Source organism: Xenopus laevis, chromosome 5L (genome assembly GCF_017654675.1).
Source record: "Xenopus laevis strain J_2021 chromosome 5L, Xenopus_laevis_v10.1, whole genome shotgun sequence".
NCBI classification, from domain to species: Eukaryota; Metazoa; Chordata; class Amphibia; order Anura; family Pipidae; genus Xenopus; species Xenopus laevis.
The window spans coordinates 92297169-92324892 of NC_054379.1; the positions used below are offsets into that span (position 1 = coordinate 92297169).

At 37.6% G+C, this 27724-nt stretch overlaps 1 protein-coding gene across 2 annotated transcripts; it reads left to right on the top strand.

Annotated features, from left to right (window-relative positions):
- The first annotated feature begins 186 nt into the window (after positions 1-186).
- Positions 187-21207, top strand: LOC108716901 (interferon regulatory factor 6). 2 transcript variants are annotated; one of them, XM_041563066.1, is made up of 8 exons: positions 187-379; positions 10104-10280; positions 10975-11179; positions 12861-12971; positions 15162-15311; positions 16787-17179; positions 18638-18756; positions 19221-21207. In XM_041563066.1, the coding sequence occupies exons 2-8, from the start codon at positions 10107-10109 to the stop codon at positions 19449-19451; spliced, it is 1383 nt and encodes a 460-aa protein (XP_041419000.1). In that variant the 5' UTR covers positions 187-379; positions 10104-10106; the 3' UTR covers positions 19452-21207. The 2 variants fall into 2 exon arrangements, with proteins under 2 accessions (XP_041419000.1, XP_041419001.1); XM_041563067.1 differs by having other exon boundaries at positions 188-379; positions 15165-15311.
- The last annotated feature ends 6517 nt before the right edge of the window (positions 21208-27724 follow it).

Sequence of the window (27724 nt, forward strand, 5' to 3'; positions counted from 1 at the left end):
TATACTATACATGTTTAGATATTTATATTTCCACCCCTAGTACCATGGCTCATGTACACTGGAGCAATACAGTCAGCTGGATTTTCCCTCCTTGTCCCCAAGGTGCTGATTCATGATGCACTACCTAAAGCAGGAGTGTAGGTGGCAGCACAGAGCACAAGGTGTGTCAGTAGCTTTGAGCCTGCCTGACATCATCAAATACCTGAGGCAGGCAGGCAGGCAGGCGGACAGGAAAAGGGAGAGAGACAATCAGGCCGGGAGTCAGTGGGAGGAGGAAGAGTGAGGGGGAGACCTGATCCTCCCCACACTTTGGCAATATTGGCACTTTACACTCGGACATAGAGGACTCTAGAGAAAACTTGCAGAGCCCCAGGCAGAGGTGAGTTACAGAAGGGTGTGTGTGTGGGGGGGAGGCTGTGTGTTTCCTGCTTGGAAAGGTCTGGGAGCTGCTTGTTGGGAGGGATCACTGCTGTTTGCACTCACCTACAGCCTCCCTCATTGCTCCTTGTGCTGCTTGTAGGCTTCTCTTACTCAGCATCTGATCATTTCTTTATTTTAGTTCACTGAAACCTCCCTAGAATGAATAACAAGGTAATGTATAAAAAATACATCATACAGGGCTGAACCGAAAGCAATCCACCCACACGTTTCCCTTTAGCATGCCTTATTGGAAACTGTTTTTTGTTTAGCCAGAGGTTCCTGAAAGTTTTGGGCACTGGTACCATGCAAGAGACACCTATGTGTTGTGCGGAGCAGTACAAAAGTACTTAGCACCTAGCTTTTTTTTATTTTATGTATGTTCTTCCTTTATTCAGTGACCCCAGAAACTATAGTGATCCTTATACTATGTATTTCTTTTTAAACATTTCCTTGTCCAAAGTCCGATTCACCCGTGTCCCTGGCATACAAGACAGATCCTTGGTGTTAATATTAGTGACCAAGACAACAATTTAAATTTACTTTAAATTCCAAACAAGAGCTGGAACATTAACAAAGTAAATACTATAGAATCTATTAAACAAACCCATGCTGTCCTTGAGCTAGGAGTCAGGTTTGAGTTATACTGCCCTATAATAATGTACTGTATATCTCAATGTTTACATCTTGATAGTGAGTTTGACAGCTGTCACTCTGCAGACACCTTCAATGTGTTGTATACATTCATGTGGTGAACCCTTATATGAATGTAGTGTATTCTGGGTAATGCACTTTAAAATTTAAGCATACCCAGTGAGATACACATCTTATGTAAGGATGCAGCATGAACTTATTTTATTCTTATTTTTTATTACAAATATTGTATAGTCCAATGAACATCACCACGTAATTGCAGTATACACATAGTACATAGTAAGTTAGGTTGAAAAAAGACACACTTCCATCAAGTTCAACCTTTTAACATTTTTTAACCTGCCTAACTGCCAGTTGATCCAGAGGAAGGCAAAAAAAAACAAAAAAACAAACATCTAAAGCCTGATTTGCCTCAGGGGGAAAAAATTCTTTCCTGACTCCAAAATGGGAATGACTAGTCCCTGGATCAACTTGTACTATGAGCTATCTCCCATAACCCTGTATTCCCTCACTTGCTTTTTAAAAAGCCATCCAACCCCTTCTTAAAGCTATCAAATGTATCTGCCTGTACCACTGATTCAGAGAGAGAATTCCACATCTTCACAGCTCTCACTGTAAAAACCCTTCTGAATATTTAGGCGGAACCTCTTTTCTTCTAATCTGAATGGTGACCTTGTGTTAGCTGGTTACCTACTGGTAAATAAAGCATTAGAGAGATTATTATATGATCCCCTTATATATTTATACACAGTTATCATATCACCACCTAAGCTCCTCTTCTCCAGTTTGAACAAACCCAATTTGGCCAGTCTTTCCTCATAGCTAAGATTTTCCATATCTTTTACTAGCTTAGTTGACCTTCTCTGTACCCTCTCTAATACAATAATGTCCTGTTTGAGTGATGAGACCAAAACTGTACGGCATATTCTAGATGGGGCCTTACCAATTCTCTGTATTGTGGAAGAATGACCCCCTCCTCCTGTGAATCTATGCCCCTTTTAATACAGCTCAAGATCTTATTTGCACTTGACGCTGCTGACTGGCATTGCTTGCTACAGCCAAGTTTATCATCTACAAGAACTCTATACGTAAAAGTCAATAAGACACTAATCCTCTTGTTGAAGCGATGGGTGCACTGCTGTGTTCCTCTCTGCAAAGGTAAGTATCATAGTGTAATAATAAATCCAGCAGCACTCCGATAAGTGAATCAAATATTTATTTGTGCCACTAGCAAAGCAAAGTTTCAGACTGTACCAGCCCTTTATCAGGCCAGTGGCTTATCGGAGTGTTACTGGATTTATTATCACCACCTAATTGCGTTCAGGTTCTAAGAGATGGAAAAATGTGTCCTGGCTAAGCAACATTCCTGTTATCACACAGGACTACAACTCCCAGCACCTTCACTACAATGAGATTTTAGTTTCTAAATTCTACTGGAGGGCGAATAGTCTTGTGTCTAAAATATGTGATGCATTTACATTCACTTTGATTCGGTTCTTGCACTGAACTGAGTATAAGCATGTGTCTTGTGTTTATAAAACACAGCACAAGGATGCAGTCTAACTGGAAAGACATACATGGGCACTCTCAGTGGTTATTATAGAGAAAAATACATTTGTGTTACAGGTAGCAGTAATCGTGAAGTTTTGAGATATGCTATGGAAAGTAAAGAGTCTCTGGTTAGCAGACCATGCAGTTATTCGGTGTATCTGAAACAGTTGCAACAAACAAACTGACACCCTGCTGATATCTTCTCTTTTTTTAAAACCAACAGGCACTTTAATTTTGCAACTATAACGCATCCCCTTAAAGGAAATGCCCAGGATGCTTTAAGTAGTTCTTGACATTTTATATTTTCACTAAAAATGGGACATAAGTAGCATTCATCATGGAAATAGCAATACTACAGCACCTAGAGTGGTTCCTAAAATGTGGGGCTGCCCCCCCCCCTTGGTAGGATTTGGAGAGAATCCCTATTTATTCTGCTAGATATACCCAAAATCCCATTTTTGAAGGTCATTTGGGTTGAGATTTGGGATGAAAATGTATTTGCTAGAAATTCAGAAAGCAGGGTTTGAAAACATTGGGAGCATCTATACTTTTAAAGGAACAGTTCAGTGTAAAAATAAAAACTGGAGAAACAGACTGTGCAAAATAAAAAATGTTTCTAATACAGTTAGCCAAAATTGTAATCTATAAAGGCTAGAGTGACTGGATATCTAACATAATAGCCAGAACACTACTTCCTGCTTTGCAGCTCTCTAACTCTGAGTTAGTCAGCTTGAAGGGGGGCCACATGGTACATACCTGTTCAGTGAGTTTGCAATTGATCCTCAGCATTCAGTTCAGATTTAAAAGCAAATAGTTATGACCCATTCAGCCCCCCCCCCTCAAGTCTCTGATTGGTTACCGCCTGATAACCAATCCGTGGAAATCAAGAGAGCTGAAAAACAGAGAGTAAAGTTCTGGCTTTTATGTTACACATCCGTCACTACAGCTTTTATACATTACATATTTGGCTAACTAACTATATTAGAAACATTTTTTATTTTGCACAGCCTATCTATTTATCCCATCTCCCCCCCCCCCCTAGCTGCTACCCTGGGCAATTGCCCCTAACTTTTTACTTGCCCCTCGGTGCAGATTCAGGCATTGGAGTTTACGGCAGCCATCTTTCGGGTCTTCATTCTGACAATGAGACTGGCGTAGTGGCGAATGCGCAGTTGGAGCAATTTCCCAGCTTGCGACAACTGCGCATGCGGCGAAATTTACAGAAATTGCAGAAGTGCCAGAAGAAGATACAAAGACCTCGAAGATGGCTGTCGTGAACTCTGATCCCTGAATCTGCACCAAGGGGGTAAGTAAAAAGTTAGGGGCATTTGCCTGGGGTAACAGCTAGGCTGGGGGGGGAGGGAGGGGGTCTATGTAGGGTAGGGGGTAGGGTTTTTGTTTTAATAAAAGGTTTGTTTCTACTTTAAAAGGTAGCTTGTCTCTGTACCAGTGCATGATAAAGTATTCTTTAAAATGGGGCATAGGGCACAACCTTCCAAAATGTGCTTTAGCAATATATTCCTGTTTTAAGCAACCCTTTTCTTCATCTATAGCTTACTGAGGGACTGCTCAAAATTTGCTACTTTAGAGTATGTTCTACAGTAGCACCTCCACTCCACATGTTTTTTCAACATTGTGTAAAATGTTATAAAATGTAAAATCATGGAAATGCAATTATATTGTGCATTATATTGTACATTATTTATTGTTGGGACCACAAAAACAGTGTAAAATGCAGGAAAACCTAAAATTAAGGTTTCCCTGTACGTCTTTAAATATGTGTTGCTGAGTGACATGCAATGTTTCTGTACACCCCTCGTATGAGGACACTGGAAAACAAAGACACTGATTCCTCACTCTTTATTTTATTGAAGTATTGTTTTCCTTGTGTATTAAGTAAGTAATACAATTTCTGCCATCACAAAGTTAGTTTATGCAATAAAGATAGATGATTATGACTCTAATTTGCTTTAAGCATTTCATTTTGTAAAATAATTGATTTTATCATTGCCGTTTTGCATCAAAGGGGTGGTTCACCTGTAAGTTAACTTTTAGCATGTTATTGAATGGCCAATTCTAAGCAACTTTTCAATTGGTCTTCATTATTTTATTTTTTATAGTTTTTGTCATTTTGAATTATTTGCCTTCTTCTTCTCACTCTTTCTAGCTTTCAAATGGGAGTCACTGACCCACCTAAAAAATAAATGCGCTGTAAGGCTACAAATATATTGTTACTGCTACTTTTTATTATTCCTCTTTCTATTCAGGCCCTATTCATATTGCAGCAATGCATGGTTGTTAGGGTACTTTGCATGTTAGCAATCAGATTGCTGCAATTGTAAACTAGAGAGCCACTGAATAAAAACCTAAATAACTCAAAAGCCACAAATAATAAAAATTAAAACCAATTGCAAAATGTCTCAGAATATTACTCTCTACATCTTACTAAATGTTAATTTAAAAGTGAACAACCCCTTTCAAAGAAAAAAAAAAGGCTTCATGTGTATAGCATATTCCCTTTGAACCAATTAACACATAACTGCTTGTAGCTTTGTAGAGCTGCAGGTTCTCTAAGGTAATATAGTTTTTCCTACAGTTTGTTGCCAACAACTGGTTGTGTAGAGTCAGGGAATTGCCCTGCGTGTATCAACAGTAATTTCATGCAGCTGGTGTCTTTAAATAGGTGTGACGTTATTAGTAGCTTATTGTTAAAGGATTTCAATCATTAACATGTTATGTAATTCTATATTTAGTAACAATTTGTACTGTTACGTGAAGTTTCTGTTCATTTTGAGAAACATATTCTGTTCTACTGGAATGTACTACAATTGTGTTATATCCCTCTGCAGATTACACTACAGTTAAAGTATCATCGATATACAATTAAAGGGGAACTATTGCGAAAATTACAATTTAATATAAGCTTCAACATACTGAAATAAGAAACTTTCTAAATACAATCAATCAAAAATTCTGTACCGCTTCTGAAATAATCAAGTTTATCTTCACTATTCCTCACTCATGCAGGAGTTGGGTGTCAGATAATTATTAACAGTTAGATCCAATATATCTTATAGGGGGGGCTCCTTTTGCCTAGAAGATGTATTAGAGCTCATTCAATTAAAATCATCATCTCTACATGCAAAAGTCAGTTATTTTGTTAGATTTTGTTCGTACTGGAATGAGTTATTTGAATGAGCTCTAATACATCTGCTAGGAAAGGAAGCCACCCTTTAAAGGAATTGTTCAGTGTAAAAATAAAAACTGGGTAAATAGATAGGCTGTGCAAAATAAAAAATGTTTCTAATATAGTTAGTTAGCCAAAAATGTAATGTATAAAGGCTGGAGTGATTTGATGTATAACATGTCAGTCAGATCACTACTTTTCAGCTCTCTTGGTTTACACTGACTGGTTACCCTGGTTACCAGGCAGTAACCAAACAGAGATTTGAGGGGGGGCACATGGGTCATAACTGTTGCTTTTGAATCTGAGCTGAATGCTGAGGGTCAATTACAAACTCACTGAACAGAAATGTACCATGTGGCCCCCCTTCAAGTCGCTGACTAAATCAGAGTTATAGAGCTGAAAAGCAGGAAGTTGGATTCTGGCTGTTTTATTAGACATCTGTTCACTCCAGCCTTTATATATTACATTTTTGGCTAACTAACTATATTAGATACATTTTTTATTTTGCACAGCCTATCTATTTACCCAGTTCTTATTTTCACACTGAACTATTCCTTTAAGATATATTGGATCTGACTGTCCATGAATATCTGACACCGAACTGCTGCATGAAGAGAGAATGAAGAGAAACAGATGCTGAGAGAGGAATAGTGAAGATAAACTTGATTATTTCAGAAATGATGCAGAATATTTAATTGATGGTATTTAGAAAATTTCTTATTTCAGTATGATGAAGCTTATATTAAATTTTAATTTTCGCAATAATTCCCCTTTAAGGAAAGTCCTGAGATAAGTTGTAATAAAATGGTCATTCCTTTATCTATCATTAGATAAGAGATTGTTAAAATCCGTATTTTACAAATTTTATAATGTAATACGATCTATTTGGGTGGTTTGATGTGTCTGCCTCCGACAGTGTATTGAATTAGAAGCAATTGTCTTTTGTTGGAAGGAAAAACGGCATGAAGTGTCCCCTTCTGACAACGTTTCATATTGGGTAGCAAATTGTTCGTGTAGTTTATAATTCATAATTTAAAATCAGTTGCATTATGTTTAGATATATGCAGTTACATAGGATTTACTGGATAAGATCTGTTGATGCAGGGAAATCCAGTCATTATTTGTGCCTAAAACTTTGTCACGGAAATATAAAATAGATAAAAATGCTCCATAGCTGGATCCTGGGACAGATGCTGACACATGAGGCTTTTGCACGTCTCTCCTCTTGTATCTCATTAGTGGCTATTAGTTGCAACAGTTTTATCATTTGACATGTAGATCAACTGGATAGAAAGATGATACCCTGTAAGTATAAAATGGGGTTAGTCACATGTCAGATTATGTACTGAGCAATTTACAAACAAAGAACAATTAAGACTTAATGAGATGGGTAAAATTAATAATAATCAGTTCAAATGAACTTTAAAAACAAAGCTTTATTTTAAACTGTCAACAATACAAAGTCTTAGATGCATTTTCAGTTCCGTATAACATGAAATTGTGACATGTTTCATTAACAACTTTAACATGCCCTTTAAATACAGATACAAGCAAGGACAGAAAGGGTTGAAACGTTTGTCAGCTACCATAGCTGCATCTGTAAATTAACCATACTGGTATGTTGAGGTAATTCTATCAAGTTTCGTTCCAGACCTCTACGTAAGGGGCTAGAATACTGTGGGGAACTCAGTAGGGGTGGGGATGGGTGAAGAGGAGTAAGATAGAAAGGAATTAGGTGGGTACAGTGGGGTGTCAGCGAACTCCCTCCTTATATACATCTGTTTCTTTAAACAGAAACCATCGAATCCAGATAGCAGTAAAACGTACGAACTGATCAGGGCTGGAGGATGACATGTCCTCAAATTTGCAAATTTCCGTAATTTTATTGAACCAGTCTTTTATGGTAGGGGTATAGGTGGTTTTCCAGTGAATTGGAATTAAAAGTTTTGCCGCATTTAGTAATTGTGGTTCTAGGCTAGAGTTGAACGTTGCTACTGGCTGTGAATTGTGGAATAACAGCACTTGCTGGGGGTCAGCTGGAATGGGGGTTCTGAGAACTGCACTAGACAGTGAGCATACCTCTTCCCAGATAGGTCGTATGAGGTCACACGTCCAGAAAATGTGGTATAAGGTGCCTTTTTCCCTATTACAACGCCAACAAATGCCATTTGAAGTTTTGATGTGTTGTAACTTGGAAGGCGTATAGTACCACCTTGTGAGTTTAATTCTAGTATTCGGCAGCATTTCGAGCTTTTGAGCATTTTAGAGAGTATTTGTTCAATCTGCATCTCCTCGAACTGAATATTTAGATCTTCAGACCACATCTTGATAAATGGTACTGACTCCCAGTTAGTTGGTAATTGGAGCATTTTGTATAAAAGGGAAACAACATGTCTTGGTGGGTCTGGTAGTGTGCACGTCAGTTTGAATTTGGTAATGTCTCGGCCTAACATTTGTGATCCTCCTAGGCTGTGAAAATAGTGGGCTATTTGTGCGAATTTTAGGTGATCTATCTGCTTAAATTGTGTTAAGTTTAGTATTTTATCTTTAGGTATGAGTGATTTATTTTCCATGAAGTGAAGAAGTTGGAGGTTCCCTTCTATTAGTCTTGTAGGTTGATGGGTTGTAGACCAGGAGGAAAGGCAGGGTTATTTATTAATGGGATTAAGGGCAACGGGTAAGTTGAGAGTGAATAATTTGTGCGACATTTATCCCATATTGTAATAGTGTTGGATAATATGGTCAGAGTGTTTCAGTCTTCTATACAGTATATATGATCTATCCAGGGTAGATGTAGGAGATATGTATATGCAGATTGTTGTTCTATTTCTACCCAAAGCTTTATGTTTGCGTAATGTGACCAGTCTATTATTTTCAACAAGACTGAGGCATAGTAATATGTCTGGCAACCAGGTAGTGCTACACCTCCCTGGCGTTTAGATTTAGTTAGTGTTTTGTAACTAATTCTGGCTTTTTTGTCCTGCCATATAAAGTGTTTTATTATATTTTGTAGTTGGTTCAATAGTGATTCTCTTATTTGTAATGGGAGTGTTTGGAAAATGTATAGGATTCTAGGCATGATATTCATTTTTATGATGTTCATCCTCCCAAACCATGATAGAGGTTTATCCTTCCACATATGTAGGTCTCTTTTAATCTTTCCTACCACTTGTTTCAAATTGAGTTCTGCCCAGTTCGAGGTATCCTTGGTGATCTGGAGGCCTAAATAGGTAAGGGAGCGTGGGTTCCATTTATATGGGAATCCTGTGGACATAGACTTTTGAACATGGAGTCCTGTATTAATGTACATAAAATATGAAAGCCACTGAGGGCTCCTAAAAAATAACCAAGCTGGTGCAGACCACACTGCAGGATTTATGCAGCTTAGTTCCAAGCAAGTACTGTTTTATTATTAGAAAGAAAAGGGAAATCAGTCAAAAAAAATTACATCCTTAATTAGGTCTCTGTAGCAGATGGCAATCCTCTGAGAAACTAATCTACAGTGATCTTATTCAATATTGTTTGATAGGTTAGCCGTAATAAAACAGATATTGTGCACAGTAATAGTCTCTGCATACTCCTGTATATTATGTAGATGAGTTGGCTACTATGCTGATTAATGACTCTGTCATTCCATGTTCAGGAATTCTAAATATCTGCATGATGACAAAGCTGAAATACAGAACTAAATACAGGCATGCTAACTTGCAAAGATGATAACTGGAAATGTGTGTAAGCCTATTAATAGGCTTTTCTTGGCTATAAAACAGGGCTGTTCCTGTTAAATGTAGGTTTCCCTCCTCATGCAGAACAGAAAGTAAAAATGTAATCATGAATGGTAATGATTTTTTTAATATTTCTAAAAGTAACACCCGATGAACATTAGAAAAGTATTGCTTTACATATAAGGGTAAGTCTTTGGTGTACATATGTTTTCTTTAAAGGAAAGCTGGATTTTTCACTATGCTTCTCGTGATCCTTTAACGAAAAAATTACATGTGGGGTAAAATAAATTACAAAAGCAATGCTCTGCCATTTTACTGATAAGGATAACATGTAAAATGGCAGTGTGGTGCTTTGTTACTTTTTTCCAATGATGATGCTCTTTTTAGGGGATGCACGAGAGCTAAGTAAAATGGTGGATTGACCCTCTGTTAGTGTTTTCCTCGACAAGTGCATTCATTTCTGAAAAGGGGCATTGGCCCGAGGAAAAAACACCCACCAGTGAATTAGCCTTTCCTTGTCCTTTAGGATAAAAATGGAGAGATTTATTTGTCATTTTGCATTGCTGTAGGTCATGGCTTTGCAACCTCGACGCGTTCGGCTAAAACCATGGCTGGTGGCCCAGGTGGATAGTGGAATGTACCCTGGTCTCGTCTGGTTGAACAGAGAGGCAAAAAGGTTCCAGATCCCATGGAAACATGCAACAAGGCATAGCCCCCAGCAGGAAGAAGAAAAGACAATATTTAAGGTAAGTAATTATGATTGCAATAACTGTACAGTTATATGTTCTGCTTATACATGCAGATGAATTAAATATAAATTGAATGTAAATGCACTATAATTACTCAGTCCATAAATAGTGTGTATTGCATAGCAATATTTAGAAAGCTTTAAGGGCTTATTTACTAAAGCAGAATGTGTATTTCCAAGTAGAAATGGCATCACCCGAGTGTTTTCCATTTACAAAATGTGAAGCTCCATGAAAAGGTTTCTCCAGCCACTTTCTAAAGTATATTTCTGGTCTCTCAGGGTTTTTTCTTTTTGCTTAAAATGTTCACCAATTCTGAGGTATAAGCCATGGCCAAAATTAGTGCAAATTTGATTTAACTCTATCACCAGATGGATTTGGAAAGTCAGATTCCTGTATAAAAAATGTTATTTTACAATATTTTCCAATGCATTTTCATACCAAGAAATTGGAACCATTTATCCTCCCTCTCTCTTCTCTTTATTGTAAACTCTCACAAAGAGGATCCTTATCAGTGTGATTTTCTATAGCATATGTTAGTGCTTTATACGTAATACTATTTTCATAGTAATTGAATTGTTTTCCATCATCTAGTGGCTTTCCCTTTGCGCCTTAATTGTCTGTTAAGCAGACCTTCTGAGTTTTTTTTATTTCGACAAAGGTCAGGATGTTAACAAGTTATGTGTTTGTTCAGGCCTGGGCTGTTGAGACCAGCAAATACCAAGAAGGAGCTGATGAACCAGACCCAGCCAAATGGAAGGCCCAACTGCGCTGTGCACTGAATAAGAGCCGAGAGTTTAAACTTATGTATGATGGGACCAAAGAGGTTCCTATGAACCCAGTGAAAATCTATGAGGTGTGTGACATCCCCCAGTCTCAAGGATCTATCATCAACCCAGGTGAGCAACAAACATAATGGTCCAGTGTAATGATAGGAAATGTAGTCAATCTGGCCAGTTAAAAAATGTTAAAATAAAAAAAAAACCCACAAAGATTTATTGCTTTAATATGAATAAGAATGATGTTCCTAATGTAGATAAGAACTGTACTCGTCTGAAGGCGATGAAACATAGATCATGCTATATTACTATTTTTTAAATATGGATTGAGTCTTACCTTTGTAGAAGACATGCACAAAGTGCATGCACAAAGTGTGCTGAATAGAATTTGGCTACATGCATTAAAGGAACTGTAGACCAAGCACAATATGCATACATAACAACATCAATTGGGGGTTTACATTGTGAGTTATGATCTTCAATACCAGAGGAATACATGGCTTTTAAATCTGGTACAGTAAACCTAATGCATAAAAAACACAATTTCTACCCTAATTCTTTGGCCAATTGCCTTTCCGTGAAGATTCCAAAAAATTCAATCTGTAACTATGGAATATCTAACAAACTTGAAGCTAAGAGCTTGTTGTAATGTTGAGTACAATGTGGTGAAGGTTATTTAATATTTAACATGTGCCTGAAAGCAGCAGCAGTGTTGTAAATGAAGACAAATATACTATATGGACGAAAGTATCCAGACATCTGCCTGTCCAATATTTCATTACAAAGTCCAGTGCTTTAATAAGAAGTAGATCACTTCTTTGTTGTTATTAGCATCTCTACTTTGCCGGGATGGTTTTCCACTAATGTTGGACACTGTTGTGGGGATTTACTTCAATTCAGACCCAAGAATATTACTAAGATTCCAACCTTACTAATAGGCAATGATGCTGGCCTGAAAGTTATTGCATTTTGCATTTCAATTCATCCCACAGGTTAAGGTCTTGACTCTTTGCAGTTAGTTCTTCAGCTCCAATGTATGCAAACAAACTCTGACCTTGCTTTGTGTATGGGGGGGGGGCATTTAAAAACAGGAGAGGGCCTTCCCCAAACTGTTGCCACAAATAAGAAGCATAGTTTTGCTTTTACCAGAACAAAATACCCTTGCCCAAACTACTGAAAATATCCCCAGACCATTATTCATCCTCCATGGAACTTTTTATCTGGCAAATTTGGGCAGGAAGTAATTCTCCTTGAATACACCAAACCTATGTGAATCTGTCAGATGTGAAGCATGACTTATCACTGTAGAGAACCCATTTCTACCTCTACAGAGGTGGCATACCCTAAGGTTTATTTTACAAATGGTGTTTTCTCCGTGAGTGTTGCTAAGCATGGGGCACATTTTGGCCCTTATCAAGACACACCTCACTTGCATCGATTGCCATTTCACCCCAGCTTTGATTTTCTAATTATTAAATTCCTAATAGAGAGATCTGGAGAGTTGAATTGCATTACAGTGTAACCATGGGAACTATAGCCTACTGGCCATATCATTAGGATTATCAGAATATTTCACATCAGTTATATAAATATAAATGTAGAATACTGTACCACATATCCTACCTATACACATGGCCTTAATGAAAAGACCATATATATATATATATATATATATATATATATATATATATATATATATATATATATATATATATATATATATATATATATATATATATATATATATATATATATAAAAAATGCTTTCTCTGTAATTAATTTATATTTATTACTTTTCTAGGTTCTGCAGGATCTGCACCATGGGATGATGATGAATTTGAAGAGAGTGAGCTAAATAAGTCTCAGAATCATGTACCAATCCAGGAGCCCTTTAACTGCCTGAATATCAGTGGTGTGTATGATTTTGTTTCTAAACTTGAATACAATCAAACTATCCAGTACCACCTAATTTAGTGCTCCTCAATCCCAGGCTTCTCTGGGCCAATATTGACCACAAATAAAGGGAGAAAACACATGGAATTCTTATTCTCAGTATAAGAAAGCAAACTGTATTTTCCCTAGAACTAATTCTAAGGGGTGGTTCACCTTCAAGTAGGCAGTGCCCAAATGTGTGATGAAAGGTGCACAGGAGGATAAAGAAGGGGATCTGAAAGACCTTCAAAAAGTCTTATTGTGGTGCACTGGATGTTTGCGAGTTTATATCTCCTAAACCGTATATATTCGGTAATGCATGTATATTGATAAGATGTTTATTTAGTAAAGCGAAAAACTCATACAAATTTATTATGAAGGTGAACCACCACTTTAAACTTGATTTGCTATTGGCCACCTTGCAGTATCCTCAATATCAGGCTGCTCCAGGCTAACATCCACCACAAATATAGGGAAAAGGCACACAGCTGTAGCAGGCCATAACCTTACTGTTTTTATTGCAAAGCAGAAACCGAAGGTTCAAACTTCCGGCAACGCATTTCTTCGAAGCACAATGCTTTCAAAGGGTGTTGTCCCTGAAAGTTTGTGCCCTCAGTTTCTGCTTTGCTGCTTTACTGATACTGACACGGGGCCTACCAATTTAAATCTAGGAATGTGAGATCACATTCTTTGAGAATATAATAATGTTGACCAACCTGTCTGCCAAGGTTCTGGAATGAAGTTACATGTGCTATTTTCTGGGTTTGCCTTAGGTAATCCTGTTGCTATGACATAATTATACAATTCATTCTTTTTACTTAGGTCAGCCAATTCAGCGCCAACAGGATGGCAGCTACGCTGTCTCTATATGTTTTGGGATGGAGCCACAGGGGCTCATTTATAAACACTGGGCAAATTTGCACCTGGCAATCAATCAAATGTTTGCTTTCATTGTTCAACCTTCAGGTGGCTAAAAAAAGACAGACACTGATTGGTTGCTATGGGTTACTTCCCATGTGCAAATTTGTTTATAAATGAGCCCTACTATGTCATAGCATTCACTTGAAGAAGTCATCTATTAATAACAATCCGGCAAACACAGTATATGGCTGCACAATCAGAGAAGGATAGCCAATCAAAAAGGAACGACTATACAACCTGCAGACCTCCTGTTTATCTAGAACATACATATGTGTCCATGTTCTATGTATTGTATAGCTAAGTGTCTGCATGAGTCAACATGTTTGAATAAGAATCCACATTTGTGTGTCAACATTAGTTTGTATGTCTGTGTGTGCAAGTCTATATCAGTAGCTGTATCGTCCTGCAAACTGGTGAATTTGAATTTAATCTGTTTGGAACTGGATCTGCAATTGGATATGAGTTTACTGTCAGCAACAATATCTGCCATATGCAGAGTATTTCCAATAAAAACAAATGGAAAAGAATACAGGTGGGAAACCGTTTTGTGTGCAAAGATTCTCCTGGTCAGTGTACAAAAATAAATAATTGCTGGTTCTGCTTCACAGAATGATTCTGGCGTATAAGTTAACATTGGCCCTCCAGCAGGCCTTACTGACATTTTGTTAAGCCTAATTAAAAAAAATTAAGTTTCCGTGTGAAAAATGGCTTAAAGGGGTGGTTCACCTTCAAACAACTAGTTGTTTTCAGATAGATCACCAGAAATAACGACTTTTTCTAATTACTTTCTATTTTCTATGTGTGACGTTTTTTCTAATATTGAAGTGTAAAGTGTCATTTCTCTCCTTCTGAAGCAGCTCTGGGAGGGGGGGTCGTGCAATCCTGTAAATTGTTCTAAATTGATACATTTAGTTGATACATTTCTTATCTTTGTCCCTGCTGAGCAGAATCTCTGGGTTTCATTACAGGCAGCTGTTAGAATTGATACAATAGTTGCTAATACTCCAGAGATGCTGCTGAGAAATGTATCAAGTAAATGTTGCAAAATTGTAACAGTTTAGAGTTTGCACCTGAATTACTGAGCTGCCAGACTCAAACACCAGAGACACGAACATTCACCTTCCGAAATAAATAATGGAAAGTAATTGAAAAAAGTCTTTATTTCTGGGGAAGAATCTAAAAACAACTGAATTGAAAAAAGTGTTTGGAAGGTGAACAACCCCTTTAACTATGATTTTATTTTTTTCAGCAGACTCACCCATGGGATCATCTAGTACAGGCAGCTGCACCCCTGAGCAAACATGGCCAAAGACTGAGCCTCAGGAGATGGAAGTGCCCCCAACATCAGGCCCTGCTGACTTTTTCAGTTCTCCCGAGATGTGGATCAGTTCCCTACCAAGTATGTAATGTTTAAAGCATAGATACATTGTTTTAGTCTACATGTATAGATGCCTGATGTCTTCAGGTCTGGTTTACTTAAAGACCCAGTGGTTATTACGTTAAATAGCATTGTGTGTTGTAATAGCTTGTACTCAAAATATTAGGTATACGTACATTCACTGCATAAAGATAGGAAAGCAAAGGGTAGTCTTGAAAATCACACTGCATGATGTGTAAGAATGGGGGCATTGTACGCATATGGTGTAGATGGGGTCTGGGAAAAATGTATTTGCTGTGAAGTTACACCCCGTGTGGGTTACGGGGGGGGGGGGCGCTTGAGAATTTAAAGGGGTGGTTCACCTTTAAGTTAACTTATAGTATTTTATGGAGTGGGCAAATCTAAGCAACTTTTTAAATGGTCTTCATTATATATTTTTAATAGATTTTAAATTATTTGCCTTTTTCTTCTGACTCCAGCTTTCAAATGGGGGTCACTGACTCCATCTAAAGACAAATGCCCTGTAAGGCTACAGATATATTTGTTATTGCTACTTTGTATTACACATCTTTCTATTCAAGCCTCTCCTTCTCATATTCCAATCTCTTATTCAAATCAGTGCATGGTTGCTACGGTAATTTGGACCCTAGCAATCAGATTGCTGATACTGCAAACTGGAGAGCTGCTGAATATAAAGCTAAATAACTAAATACCCACAAATAATAAAAAATTAAAACCAGATGCAAATTGTCTCATAATATCACTCTCTACATCAGGGATCCCCAACCTTTTGAACCCGTGAGCAACATTCAGAAGTAAAATGGGTTGGGGAGCAACACAAGCATGAAAAATGTTCTTGGGATGCAAAATAAGGGCTGTGACTGGCCATTTGGTAGCCACTATGTGGATTGTCAACCTACATTGAGGCTCTGTTTCGCAGTGCACTTGGTTTTATACAACCACAACTTGCCTCCAAGCCTGGAATTAAAAAATAATCACCTGCTTTGAGGTCACTGGGAGCAACACCCAAGGGGTTGGAGAGCAACATGTTGCTCACGAGCTATTGGTTGGGGATCACTGCTCTACATCATACTAAAAAAGTGAACAGCCCTTTAAGGTGCTCACATTTGTTGATCTGCTTGTCTGTGTGTAATACACTTGCAAGATTTAGAAACATATAGCCAGGATCAGAACATAAGATTGTTTAAAACCCAGAATTTAACAGCACAAAATACCAAGAAAATGCTTGTAGAAAACCCATATATATGAAATTAAGTTGATAAAGCCTGCTTTTTAATACAAGATTACATATGCTTACAGTCTATAGCAAAAATGTCTAAATTGTGCTTAACCAGGTATCCTTTACAGCTGTTAGATACACTCTGAGCTGCAGAATAGTTCTCCCTCCTTTAAAACTTAGAAGAAAATACACTGCACATAGTCATGTATCTGCTATTCCATTTTTAATTGATATATAAACTTATTTTTGTGCTTAGTGACTGACTTAGAAATCCAGTTCTATTATCGGGGGAAAGAGATGGGTCAGGCGACGATAGTCAGTAACCCTCAAGGCTGCCGACTTTTCTATGGCGACCTGGGACCAATGCCCAATCAGGAAGAGCTGTTTGGACCCATCACCCTTGAACAAGTTCGCTTCCCTGGGACAGAACAAATTGTAAATGAAAAACAGAAGCTCTTTACTAGTCGTCTTCTTGATGTCATGGACAGGGGTCTGATATTAGAAGTCAGTGGGCATGCCATATATGCAATCAGACTGTGCCAGTGTAAAGTCTACTGGAGTGGGCCCTGCTCACCATCTCCGACTACCCCAAACCTTATTGAAAGGCAGAAGAGAGTTAAACTTTTCTGTCTGGAGACTTTCCTTAGTGGTAAGTATTCTGTCTCAATACAAGTGTGAAGACCTGAAAGAGTTTGTGATAAACATTCTGTATTTTTTTTCTTGTTTAGCAAGTCTAGTATAGCCTGTTCTGGATAGAAAAAGATGATATGGTCAAATTATTAACAATTTAAGTTTCATTTATACTCATAACCAAGTTTGATTTGTTTTTAAGCATTCCTACTAAAAGTAAGTACTTATTACGGCCATAGCCATGTCTTATTTCGTCAATTCCTATAGGGACAGGTTCAATCCCACTGTCCAGCCGTTTCTGCTTTCATACCATTCTTCAGCAGTCTTTTAAGTCTACCTATTTTTATAATGTTTCCTGCCATTCATTTTATCATTAGTTACAAACTGAATTGTAAATTAACTCGGATCTATCTCTCTTCTAATGGAGATCACCAAAAGTCTGTTACTTAGTGGAAAAGGCATTACTTGAATTATTTGCTCTATGGAGTATTGAGCTAATTTATCATTTGGGGCACTGGAATGATACCATGTGCTTATAGATATACTTAATTTTCCTGAGTACAAACTGTTTTGTCATGAGTTTGTGTGGGTACTATAGACAGAGGCCCAAACAGCCCCCACCTGCCCACTAAATAGTACAGCAGTCTGTATTTGCCAGAACTCACAGATTGCTAGTCCTGGCCTGATTTAGGTGTATATCAAGACAGTGGCTTCTGCTCTGTGTTTTGTCAAAGTTTATGTAATATGCAGAAGTGCACCACTATTTCTATAAAAAGAGATACATTTTTATTGTACCTTTGGTGCAAGGAAAAAGTAATTGAACCTTAGGATTTATGGTGCAAACTGAGTTAATCTAAGGCAATACACTACTGGACCCGCTCATTTGACGAGGTCACAATTAGGCCACCAACACACTGGGCCAAATCAGGATAATTTGATCATTTGGGCCCCAGGCCAGTGGCGTCCTAAGGAGACCCTTTAGGAGAAGGTTGCATCAACCATCACCAGTAGGGATTTTCAGTATTCAGCTGAAAATTTGTCTGGAGGGGCAGAGTCACAGCATTCATCCCTCTGGAAAAACTTTTCTATGTGGCAGTTGATTATCTGACTTTTGCCAATATACACATCACAAATGACCGCAAAATATCACTTGCATTTAGTTTATAGCATCGCTAATTTAGGTGCAAGAAAAGTACTGAATTGTGTTTGTCCCAAATTATTCCTTCCCTTCAAAGTGCTAATTCTATTTTTCTTATACAAGTCTCAATGGGAACCATACAAATAGAAAAATGAATAGCAGATGCATAGCAAGCCCAGTATTCAAGCCCTCCTTGGCATGGGACTTATGTGCAACCAAGCCTAACCAAAATGTAGTCAGAAGCATATATTTTTTACACACAATGTTTTATCTGCTAATTCTGTTATAAAAAACTGATATTGTGACTGAATTGTTTTATTGATTTATTCTTGTATGTAGAACTTATTTGTCATCAGAGGGGGGCTCCTACAAAGCAGCCACCATGTGAAATCTACTTATGCTTCGGAGAGGAGTGGCCAGATGACAAATCCAGAGAAAGAAAGCTCATCATTGTTCAGGTGTACTACTCAAAAGTTCATACTGTACATGTACTACGTGTACATTATTAGACAGGGTAATGTAACGGCAACTTATGGAAAGCAGTCCTAAATGGATGCTTAAAAATGTGTCCTTTTGAATGCAAAGATGGTGGTAAGGCAATAAATTAGGTATTTTAAATTTATGAATCCATGCATTTTATACAATCTCATGTAAATTTTGCTATTTTGGCAGAGGATAACAGGAGAATTTTTGGGGGCCCAGATGCATAACAGTGACAGTATATCCAGATGTTCAACATACGTTCAATGAATACGACTTGAGCTGAACATACTTTTAGCATTGCTTTAATTACAAAACATCTATCTAGTTATTTCTTGAGCTAAACTGGGCAAATGGGAAATCTGAAGCAACTACATGTCCCAGTGACACACATAATAACTCTTGCTTTATTCTAAATATTTTTTTTTACATTTCTTCACAGATAATACCAGTTGTAGCACGTATGATACTTGAGATGTTTAGTGGGGACAGCACCCGTTCCTTTGACAGTGGAAGCATCCGTCTGCAAATCTCTGTCCCTGACATCAAAGACAACATTGTTGCTCACCTGAAACAACTGTATCGCCTTCTTCAGAACCACCAAGGGCCAGATGCTTGGCCTCTCATGCAGCCCCAAAACATGCACCTGGCTGAGACACTTCAAACCCAGTGAGGACTGGTTCCTCACAAAACTCTTGTCTTTTTAAAGCAGCACAAACTACTGCCCCTGCTGGGGGACCTTTTACTATATTATAGTGTAGATGAAGGACCCCCCCCCAGTAATATGGAAGCTTTAATGCATTAACATCTTAGGTCCAATCAATTGTATACCCCTTGCACATATCGGACATGCTGTTTTAGAGTCATTGTAGCTTTAAAAGCAGGGAATATTACTGGTTTTACAATTAGGCTTATGACAGGTGTTCCACAGGGGAGCCTGCAGCTGCCCCATTTGTGAATTTACAGGTTAGAATGGGACACGTGGGACAGAAAAGCACAGCCCTGTTTGAAAAGAGACAAGTGGATTTTATTCATTTTTGTCACTACACATACAGGTTAGCACGGGGTTTTATCTTCTTGTATTTTTCCAGAAGCTGAATAAAATGCTTCACAATACATTAAGGCTTACTGAAAGCTGTTTTTTCTAAAGCACGGGCAGAAATTGAGCTTTCTGCAAATTTTACCACCATTGTACTTGTACTCTACTTATTTATTATTTTTATTGCATTAAAATTATTTTTTCTCCTCCAGTAACATATTAAAATAATTTCATAGTATAGTATTCAGTGCTGTTAGTGTGAAACCATAGGACTATGTGGCATGAAGGTCAGATGAAGGGGGGAGTACATCTACAAATTGACTTTCTTTTTTTAGAAACCTTGGTTTCTCATCAAGCATTCACCAGTAACTAAATAGGCCATCTAAATTCTAGAATAGAAGGAGAACAAATATCATTTGATTAAAAAAAAGATATAGCTTCATTGCCATCTAAATCACTTCTACAATTTCAATTTGGTGGTTGGAAAATAACGAAAAATATGTTACTGAAATTTACTTTTGTGTACAACATGCTCAAGTTTATGTAAAATTCCCCCTTTTTTTTTTTTTAATAGCAAAATTATACTATTTGGGGTATATTACATGACTGCAATACCTTTTAAATAAATATTTAATAACCATGCAAAATTAAACAAATAATTCATTGGTGCAAACAATGTATTCATAATCTGCTAATAAATACCCTTTTTTCCAAGAAAATTTTGAAATTTCGTTGTAATTACATTGCCACAGGGCATTCTTACAGTCACACTATACATATGAGGTTTTCATTGTAGAATATGTGGCTGCATGTGGCATCTCTTGCTATACATTTCCAATTTTACTTCTAGTATACTGCTTATGTGCAACTCTAGTGAGCCTGACTGAGGTACAAGGGATCTCTGGGAAAACAGGGTAAGATGGCAGCATTGTGCTTATGTAGAAAAAATCATAGGCCAGTCAAATTCATTCATGAGCAAATCACAGTAGAAAAATTGAAAATGTAATTTGTGTGCCTAACAAATTGATACCCACTAGGCTTTTATGTCTTTTAGGGCATGTGCACTTGTGCTGTTTTGTCACTCACAGATACAAATCAATAAAGGAATTCTTTAGAAATGTATCCAAGTACACTATAACTATAATGAACAGTGCATGATAAGGACTGATATAATGACAAATGATAGTCCTCATTGTGCTGTGTGTAACTGCTAAAGCATTTTTGGCAAATTACATAATGTATCTCCACACAGTCACCCATAACTGTCTTTTTTTTTTTTAACAATTCTTTTATTGTGCAATTATAGCAATACAGTCAGACAGTTGTATAATAGCATTGCATCTTTGTTTTCTTTTACACAAACCAATTAAACAGTTCTTACAAACTTTAACCAGCATGATGTCATCATTCACTTACAGGTCAGTATACTCAGGAATGTTCCAATTAAATATATATAAAACTGAACAGCATAACATACAAGTATATACTGCTACTGTGGTTAACCCATACCCGTATACCCATAACTGTCTTTGCTTTTAATAGTAAGAATACACTATTTTGGATTTTTCTGACATTACTTTTCTGGTGAATTACCCAGAGTCATTGATTTTTTTGAATAAAGAAAACATTGCCTGCCTGTATTAATATATACATAATGTTCTAATCATCACTCAAACAAGGGGGAGCAGATTCTGTGGCCTCAATTCTGGCCTGGTAAGTACCCACTCTGCTCCCTCTGTGCTGTAATTGCATATTTATTAAACAAATGTTTTTGATCCCCACCATATATAAACCTATACTTTTTTCATGTTACTAGTCCTTTTAAGGGGTTCTTCACCTTTAAATTAACGTTTAGTATGATGTAGAGAGTGATATTCTGAGACAATTATTTTTACATGGCGTCAGTGACCCCATCTGAAAGTGTCAAAAGAAGAAGGCAAATAATTCAAAAGCCATAAAAAAGAAAAAAAATGAAGGCCAATCGAAAAGTTGCAATTGATTTTCATTTGAGTTTTTTGAGATATTTACCTTTTTATTCAGGAACTCCCCAGATTGAAGTTCAGCAATCTGGTTGCTAGGGTCCAAATTACTCTAGAAACCATGCATTGATCTGAATGAGAGACTGGAATATGATTAGGAGAGGGTCTTAATATAAAGATGAGTAATAACTATAAATGTGTAGCCTTACAGAGCATTTGTTTTTAGATGGAGTCAGTGACTCCCATTTGAAAGCTGGAAAGCGTCAGACAGTGGCAGAACTACCGGGGGGGGGGCAGGGGGTGTGAGCAGGCCAGGGCCCGCACCCCCTCAGGGCCCTCCGGCAGCTCATGCACGCTGACAAATGTGGCCGTACGGAGGGGGCGGGGCCCGGCTGCGCATCACGCACCAGGGCCCGCCCCCCTCTAGTGACGCTACTGGAGTCAGAAGAATAAGGGAAATCATTTAAAAACTATACAAAAGAAAAAATGAAAACCAATTGAAAAGTTGCTTAGAATTAGCCATTCTATAACACACTAAAAGTTAATTTGAAGGTGAACCACCCCTTTTTCAGTTCACCAGAAATAAAGACTTTTTTCAATTACTTTGCAGAAAATGTAAAGTTTTGTAATACCTTTTATTGGCTAACTGAATAAGTAAAAATTGCAAGCTTTCAGAGCACACGGGTGCCTTCGTCAGGCAAAATACAAAAAAAGGAGGATATGGGTTGGGGTAATTAAAGGGTGTCTGTCACCCAAAAATGTTTCCCCCACAGCAAATGCAGCCTAATAGAGCCTGCACACCAGTTAAAGGAGAAGTAAGCCCCTTATTAAAAAACTCCTACACTACATAAACCTCCCCTCCCTCCTCCCCCCCCCCAGCCTAGCTGCTACCCCGGGCAAATGCCCCTAACTTTTTACTGACCAGTGCAGATTCACAACATGGTCAGGTCTTCAGATAGGCTGGGGGAGGGGAGGAGGGAGAGGGGGTCTATGTAGGGTAGGGGTTTTTAATAAGGGGTTTACTTCTCCTTCAAGGGAAACTGTGATTTTTTTTTAAAAAAAGAATGCCCCCTGTCTGTACTAGGCAAGCCATGCTGGGGCTGCTATCGATAGTTATGGCGGCTTCATTATGCCAAACAATATCCATGTACTATAGATATGTGTTGGTTTGCAGACAGGGCATATTTAAAACTGTAAACTGCCAATGTATGGTGCATCTGCATCTATTTCACATTATCCTTTTTCCATAATTTTAGGCTGTTGGTACAAATGAGCTGAAACAAGCAAAAGGGAACCCATACTGTGTATGGCCCTATGTACAGTATATATCCATCACCATGGATACCATGAAGGGTTGGCCCCTTACACACCTATAATGGCTCTTGCAAGATGCAGACATAGCATTGGTGTTGCGGCTACGGGTCAGCCACCATGCCTTCCCATAAAAACCCAGAAGTTAGAGCTGAATTATTTTATTAGCAGCGATATAACAATAGGACAACATTCTATTGATAACTTTCTCCACCAATCCGAAGCGCCAATAGAAGCGGAGGTGACATAAACATCAAGCCCGCCGCTTGTACGTGAGATATTAGGTATAAACTGCATCTCGACTGGCCATAGTAGTACGGTGTCCATCATAGGACAACTTCCGGCATTGTGCTACATGAGCCCTCCCTGTCAAAACTCCTGCATCCCTAGTGTTTCAACTTCCACTTAAACAATGTGCTTTCCACTAATTTAGCCCTCATCTTCTGAGAGATGTAGTTCAGAACACCCATATGTATATAATGTCTATGGTTAATGCAATTGTCTGAATGCATTTCTGAGGTGACCTTCCAACAGATGAAACTTGGTCAAAGATGAGACTGTAATGTTATATAAAGCACTGCTGCCTGGAGACCTGGAGAATGTGGAGTGAGGTTGGGGCTGCAATTGTGTCTGTCATGAATCCATAGGGGTTACAGTATGTCAAAGTGCTTAGGGGTCTGTTTAAGACTTGTGTGTTTCACCAGCAGGCTTACCCCCTTATTGACATATCAGTGGATATACTTTACTATTTGACACATACAGTATAAAGCATATAAAAATGCAATGGCGCCCTATTTTTGTATTTTCACAGATTTTTGTTCGATGTGTATATTTGATGTATGATGTATAAATGTATTTATAAAGTACCACAAGGATACTAAGTGCTCTATAATCTTACAGTGTACACAGGGAACATTAAAATAAATAAATAAGTATAAATATGGTAAGAGACACAGTAGGAAAAAGGCGTCTCCCCCGTAGAGCTTAAAAGAGGGTGGATAATATACAGGCATAAATTTGTGGGCATTAACCCTTAAGTACCAGAACTGGACTAGACTACATAATGTTCTAGTACCTCCAATGTCAGCATTTTAGTATCTTTTTAAAGAGACTGAGCAAGTGTTTCTTACAAAGGAACTTGGGTCTTCTGCTGCTACTGAATAATTTATTTTGAAATGGGGTTATTGTGTGACTTAATTAGGGATGTGGTGGAAAAACCTAAAGACAATTATGTAACATTTTTTGTGTGTGTGTGTGTGTGCGCGCAAGGCCTTATGCAAAGGTAAAACATTAAGACATGGAAGCATAGACCAGCACTACAGCCTGCTTTGTTTTCAGACACGCCAAGCGCTACCAACAAAAACAGCACTATTAGGATGGGAGAGGGGGGGCACCTACATTTTATTCCCCTGCCGGCTCAGTTTTTTTGCTCGTTCACCACTTTTTTTTGTATAGGGGGGAACACTATTATATAAGATATATTATATGGTAAATAATGTACCCACTTATGTAAAATATAAGGAGAGTTCCGTGACCATATAAAGGCATACAGGGCATAGAACTTCAAGGTGGCTTCTAATATCCGCATATTTTATAACAGGGGTTCATTGCTTAATATAATACACAAGTTTCACGTGACAGAAATAACATAATTAAGCACTGATTAAAACTGAGAACAATAAGCATAATTTGTAAAGATATTATTTACAATATAGTCATGGCTCTAGTGTAATCTAATATTATTATGTTTCATTTAGCTAAATAAGAAAAGTAACTTTCTGAAATACTAGTCTTTACAGTCTTAAATGTGGCCAACTGAGCCTACAAGGTTTCCAAAACTGTTATTGTTCTTCTTTTTGTACAGACCAATAGATGGAGCTGCAGACAGATGTTACTGTGTGTCTGAGCTCAAGGGCCACTTCCTTCCATGTGAGACAGGTACAAACTTGTGGTGTGACGGTGAAATCATTGTTCGCCTGGAAATAAGGAAAAACATGCAGACTGCTAGTCTCATTTTGTGGTAAACACTATGGGGCCCATTTACTTTGTTCGAGTGAAGGAATAGAGGAAAAATAGTTTGAATTTCGAATGGTTTTTTTGGCTACTTCGACCATCGAATGGGCTACTTCGACTACGACCTTCGAATCGACTGTTTCGAACTAAAAATCGTTAGAATATTCGACCATTCGATAGTCGAAGTACAGTCTCTTTAAAATATTCTTCGACCCCCTAGTTCGCCACCTAAAACCTACCGAGGCCAATATTAGCCTATGGGGAACAATTTTCTAATCGAAGGAATATCCTTCGATTGATGGATTAAAATCCTTCGAAACGTTCGATTCGAAGGATTTAATCGTTCGATCAAACGATTATTCCTTCTATTATTCCTTGAAATCATCCAAACACTTGTCTGCAAAAGGTCAAAATAAAAAAAGTGACTGCAGATGGACTAGTTATTTTCCATGCTCATCACTGGCTTTTTTGTTCTGTTTTAAAGTAAACACATAAAATGAGGGAAATAGCTATAATATTTATTTAGCCAATAGCCATTTAGCCATATATTCTTCTCTTGTGATTTTCCTTGCATCCCATCATGCATTTGGGATCAACCCTGTCAAATGATCTAGGTGCAATAGTGCAACACATCATTGGGGGTATATCAGTTTAACTTATAATGTGTTTCTAGAATAAAGATCTTCATTCTCAGAACCTGCCTTGATTACTCAACCACATTGTTTTTCACTTTGAGAGTTGTGAGTTAGCAATGTCAATATATGTTAGTTTTAAGGGAACCAAATTCAGGAAAGAACATATCTGAGAAAAAGAAGGTGCTGTGATGTGTGCTCTGCTTAATACTGATTAGAGAAATATCCGATGATTTCAAACTTAATTTTCTTAGCAGAGCAACATTAAAGCGACTTTCTTTTATCATTAGTTTGTTCCTGATTGTAGACAGTTGGCCAAAATGACCAGGTTGTGTCTCTGTTGATACAAAATTGATTATTTTAGTTTAAAATAGTCTGAAATTCATCTGCGTATTGATCTGAGACAGACCGTTAATACCCTTATTATTTCCTGTTGAGCTGTGCATAGTACAGTGCATTGGAGAATCTATTCTGATAAGGTACATTGTATGTTTAGGGTTGTGGCACTACTTTGGGAATTCACCGCAAGACCTTGTGCAATCTCTTGTTGGGAAGTTTCACTTGGAAGTTTTCCACTCCAGAAATTCATTTATCCCAAAATTTAGGTTAATGCCAGGTGGTCAAGTGTTCAAATAGGTACAATGTTGTTGTGCTTCATTCTTTTGAAGTCTCCAAATCACAAGTGTGTGTTCCATTGAATTATGATTTGGTCAGGCTGCATTATGGGACTTTGATCCTACTTGGCAAAAATGTCAAAGTCTGAGCCTTAAAACCAGAACTTTTTATTGTACTTTGACCAGGGGCAGTGATTCTTTATCTGATGAATGGTTTTTTCTCCTCTTTCCACTTATACTTTATCAGAAGCACTAGGAAAATCAATAATTTTACTGACCAAAAAATATTTTAATACATTATACATTAAAGGGGGGTTCTTGTACTATACATTTTAAATACGACTACAAATTCTTCTAATGAACATCGATTAGAGAAAGGTGTTGTTAATCAGCTGATTCTGACAATATTTTAGCTGAAAATCATATGAATCCCCTTTATCCTTTATACATATTAAATCATTTAAGACCAAAAGTAAAGCATATTGGCCCTTTCTATGCTTTACCCCTGTTACTCTATATTCCATGTATTGGTGCTGCATGCAGGTAGTATAGTGTGTAAATCATAATGCGCCAGTCTGTCCAATCTCTATAGTATTATGGTAGGAGGCAGTAAATCGTTGTTTGGAGTTATTGTCATGGAAAGTCAACCAAAGTGTTATGGCTGAGGCTGCAATTCAGTAGGGACAACTGGATAAGTTATTAGCACCTTCTGCGCATATAGTACAGGTATGGGACCTGTTATCCAGAAAGCTCAGGGTTTTCCTGATAACGGATCTTTCCATAAATCGGATCGTCATACCTTTAAGCTACTTGAAAATCATGTAAACATAAAATAAACCCAATAGGCTGGGGTTGCTTCCAATAATATATAATAATTATACCTTAGTTTGGATAAAGTACAAGGTACAGTTTTATTATTACAGAGAAAAAGGAAGTCAATTTTAAAAATTTAGTGTTCCAAGATCAAGATATAAAGAAGAAATATTTTAGAATTAAGTTACACATATTGAAAACATAGTATGCACTGGCTGCTGATACATTTGCCTGTTTGTATTTGCAATAAAATAGAGAATGCCTTTTTAGGTTCTTCCTTACTGTTCTCAGTAGAATCCCATGTTGTTGATTTAGTGAAGAATGCCTGATATTCCGCACAGCAGAAAGAACATTTTATAATAGATGAAAGCCATTCATAGTGATAGGAAATGTGCTGTAATAAAAATCATTTTGTCATATGAAAGCCTTCACACACAATCTCTGTTAATGCTGATTGCTGTTCTGTAATTGATTTCTAGACATGCCTCCACTGCTGAAGGAAATCCTGAAGAACTACACATTGTCATGTGGAGAGTTCATAATCA